We start from the raw sequence: 4282 nt of genomic DNA, 5'->3' as shown, positions 1-4282 counted from the left end.
ATCTAAGTTCAAGTGAATAATGAGAAATTCAGAACGCCTTCTAAATCAGACTGCCAGACCCTGGCTTTCCTTCAGACAAGTGAAAAATGTGTTTGTATCACTTATTTCATTGGCCATTCATGCTATTCCTAGAGGACATCTCATTTAGACGTGCTTTCTTCTACTTATTCCAGTTCAGCTCTCACACTGTTATAGACAAGACTATCAAATCAGTGTAGTTTCCTGTAACAGCTTTTTCCCATGTTTTAATGACTATAACAACCAGAGAGCTCAGAAAGATAGAGCTTTTATTTCAAAAACAAACCTGAAAGAACAGAGGAACCGTTAAATTGGGTCAGAGATCCACATCGCCCAGTGTCCTGGTCTCCGTGGCGGGGAGCAGCTGGCGCTTTAGGAAAAATACCAAAAGACAGAGCGTAGAGCGATCCCCCCTGGTGCGCTCCTCCTGCAATCAGCTCTGCGGAGGTTTTGCCTCCAGACCACCACGGTTAGCAACCACGAAGAGCTGCACAACTAAAAATGCATCTCATTTCTCTCTAAATCCCTTTATACCCTCAACCTCCGCAGCATCCTGTGATGAGTTCCACACTCAAAACTGTGCATTTTGCAGAGAATAGCTTTTTTTTTTTTTTTTTGAAAGCTGCTGCTCGCTAATGTTGCTGGAACAAGCTTGCAACGCTCATGGGGGAGAGCTGTTGGTTGCAGGGTGCCAGGAGAAGAGGTCGGGTCCTTCAGCTTTTGAACCAAGCTGCAAATTCGGAACCAGCTGGGCGGCTTCATCCCTGCAAGAAGAGCAGCGATGCTGAGTTGGCCTTGTGCGGCCAGGGGGAAGAACCAGACATCCACCCTTTAATTTTTAACACGGTTTTGGTTTGGAAGCAGATATGAGATGGGAGCCTACGGGAATTTTGTCAGCATTGCCAAATTAAGCCTTCCTGGGGTGGATCTAGAAATGTCCAGGACTGTCTGGACTTGCCTTGTTTGGGTTTTAGCGGAGATTTTCCGTGCTGGGTCATTTCCTCCACAGTGCAGGTTTTGACAGCCGGTGAAGGGAAAGGAGCAGGTACGTGGCCGCAGGTACAGGCCACGGCTTTCAAGTTCAACCAGCCAGCGTTTGGGGGTTTAACGGCCTATTTTATGTGCTTTAAATGCGTCTGGTTTTCAGAAGAAGCTGAGCTCTAAGTCTTCTGAAAGTCATCTACGGCTTTTCCTCAGACAACCAAGAATTAGTGTTTCTTTTAAAAAGCAAGCTAAATGTGAACAACCAAACTTGCCTTTTTTTTCACGAGAGGAAATACTCAATAGGGAAAAGGCTCCAGTAAAAGACTGTGATAATCACGTGGCAGGAGAAACAGCAATTCACTGAGAAGTACATCTTTTGTCAATGTAATCTGCTCCCCCAGAAGAGGCATTCCGGTATTGATTTTCTGATCGTTTATCTGTTCTGAGCTCTAGTCTGACAAATACTGGTGTGAGCACATTTCACCCTGTAAACGCTTTGCCTGCTCTTTGGGGTAAAGGACTCATTATTTTTATAATATGACAGATTGCCTAAATAAGACAGTCTCCAGAATGGACCATCCACCAACTCATAAACTTATATGGGGACCTATATAAAATCCTACATAAACCCATATAACAACGAACCGAACAAATGCCCATGGCTTATCTTCGTGTATGAAGTGCTTGCACAGTCATTCTTTTTCAAATAAAATATATCACGTTTGTCAAGTTAATAAACACATTAAGCATTAAACGAACGACATTTCTTTACACCAGATAAAAAAATCTGTGCATTTATGCTTCAAATAATCACAGAGCTGTAGCCACACAGGTCAATATAGGAGGATGGGAATTATTTACCTCTTCTTGCCTGTAACTAATTTACCTGTAATAAAACTCAACCAAGCCCCAGCCTTGCGTTAACCCGTTTAGTCGGAAATCCGCAATGCACTCGTGGAAAACGCCGCGTCCAGTCAGGCCATTATACACCACGGGGCGAGCTTGCTTATCCAGCGTTGCAGAAACATCAAAGTACTTGCCACCTTTAATAAAAAAGTAAAAAGGGTAGAACGCCTCCAACCTTCAACAGTATTTTATCTCAAAAATTCCCAGGATCTATTCTTTTTCTATATGGTTTCCTCTTACGCTTTTCTAAAGAGCAACAGTTTTCCTGTCTGCTTTGTAAATTAAGTACACTCTTTGATCAAGCTGTATCTCCAGAGCAGCTGAATCCACATCGTAACATATGTTTTGATGGCCCAAAAGTGAAAATCACATCATTTACCTGAATTATCATAAGAACCACGAATAGATACTGCAACTCTCCCTCTGCCACAGCTGCCTGTGGCCCTGATGCTGCAGCAGACACACACCCCCCATGTCACCCACGACATCCCCCACACAGGACTTAACTAACGCACAGAGGAAATTTCTCAGGGTATGACATGACATGACATGAGGGGGGATCTTATTAATACATACAAATACTTAATGGGAGGATGCCAGGGGGATGGGAGTAGTCTTTTTTCAGTGGCGCCCAGTGATAGGACGAGGGGTAATGGGCATAAACTTGAACATAGGAAGTTCCATCTTAACATGAGAAGGAACTTCTTTACTTTGAGGGTAGTGGAGCACTGGCACAGGCTGCCCAGAGAGGTGGTGGAGTCTCCCACTCTGGAGACATTCAAAACCCGCCTGGACGCTGTCCTGTGTAACTGCTGTAGGTGACCCTGCTCTGGCAGGAGGGTTGGACTAGATGATCTCCCGAGGTCCCTTCCAACCCTAACAATTCTGTGAATTCTGTGACGCGTGTAGCTTTCAAGTTTCTTCCAAGGACCACATGGAATTGCACGGAACAGCCTTTCCTCCACAAAATTAACTGCTGAAAGCATGTACAGGTGGGTGCTTTTAGCTTACCAGCAGTAAAACTGACTCCGTATTCATCCCTGATAACACCATCATCGGCCATCTCGGCCAGCGAGGCGTTGGACCACTCAATGCCAGCCTTCCTGCCGTCGGGGAAAAAGACGTAACCTACAGTGAGGCTGAAGGGGAAAGAAATGGAGCAGAATTCAAGTTCAACCGTAGCTCAAACGGACCAGCACACTGGCTCTCCAGGGGAGCTCAACGCTCAGCGTGGCCTTCTTTTTTTTTGGAATAAATAAAGGTTGTATTGTGGGGTATTGCAAATGCTGAGGGGGGGAAGCCATGCGTGCAGGGAAGATGAGGTTGCAGGATGGATTGTGGTGGGCAGGTGGGACAGGTGGGTCACTCGGTCCCACTTGGTCAGAGGGTCTTTAAGCTTCTGGATGCAGAGAGCGCCGGTCAGCAAGGCAGGGCTCCCTGCAAAACGCCCCATCACAGATGGACACACCTTCCTGAAGAGCTGGAAGTGCTCAATTTGTACCTCTAAATCATCTAGACAATAAGACAGGCAGCTGCATCAGCCAAACAGGAATTGAATGGAAAGGAAGTAATTGAAGGTAAAAGCTGTCCTTGTGACTAATTGCAAATGGAAAATTGGGTGGAAGGAGTGGGGAGCAAGAGGGTGTGGATGGAAGTCGGGCTGTACAGGTTCAAAGCAAGAATGTGCACACAGACACCCTACAGAGCAACTTCTGCCACCTTTAAAATGTATGTTTTTAGCAGCATAAACTTCCCTGGTTACTTACTTAGCTGTGGTAGCTGGCATATTAATAACCGTTAAATGTGCCGCAGTCCCGTCCTGTAAGAGAGTGATAAAGTCTAATTTGTGTGGACTCATTTGTGTGGATCATACACTGACTTGACCACGATACAACTCAGGCTAAGCAGTGTGCTATGACTTTATACTTTTCAATCTTCTCAATATATCTTCCAAGAAAATCTGGCTGCAAATGAGAGTCCAAGAATATAAACCATGACAAGTTAAGGACATTAAGGACAACAGAAAGCCCACAACAAGCAGACATAAGAAGAGGAGGGAAACAGTAAGTGCAGAGATGTCAGCTAGCCATGATCAAAACTGATGGGCAACCTATCAAAGTTGCCCCTGCTTTGACCAGACATCTCTTCTAATGTATATTATTCTATGCCCAAGAACAGCATATAGGAAAAACATTAAATAAGAAGGAACTGGCATCTCGTGGTTTTATTCATTTCTCTTCCATCCTTGAGTCTGAATCTCTTCATGCTCCACTTGAGCTGCTCTAAGGCAAACATAAGCCTACACTGTGATGTTATATATGTACAGACACTCAGGGTATGAGGACTCCAAACTTCAATCGGCAGTAAACTTTAA

General features: G+C 44.8%; 1 protein-coding gene across 1 annotated transcript in view; it reads right to left on the bottom strand.

Moving 5' to 3' along the window:
• Positions 1–679: 679 nt before the first annotated feature.
• The window catches only part of LOC104282826, a 10170-nt gene continuing 6567 nt past the window's right edge, over positions 680–4282 (bottom strand). Inside the window, exons 8-11 of the mRNA XM_009880954.1 lie at positions 3675–3727; positions 2920–3047; positions 1889–2045; positions 680–782 (exon numbers count right to left, since the gene is read on the bottom strand). Coding sequence (XP_009879256.1) covers positions 680–782; positions 1889–2045; positions 2920–3047; positions 3675–3727 — 441 coding nt within the window. The remainder of the gene's footprint in view (positions 783–1888; positions 2046–2919; positions 3048–3674; positions 3728–4282) is intronic.

Source organism: Charadrius vociferus, unplaced genomic scaffold (genome assembly GCF_000708025.1).
Source record: "Charadrius vociferus isolate BGI_N301 unplaced genomic scaffold, ASM70802v2 scaffold493, whole genome shotgun sequence".
Classification (NCBI taxonomy): domain Eukaryota; kingdom Metazoa; phylum Chordata; class Aves; order Charadriiformes; family Charadriidae; genus Charadrius; species Charadrius vociferus.
The sequence above is the reverse complement of the archived record's forward strand: the minus strand, read 5'-3'. Positions and strand labels throughout refer to the sequence as shown.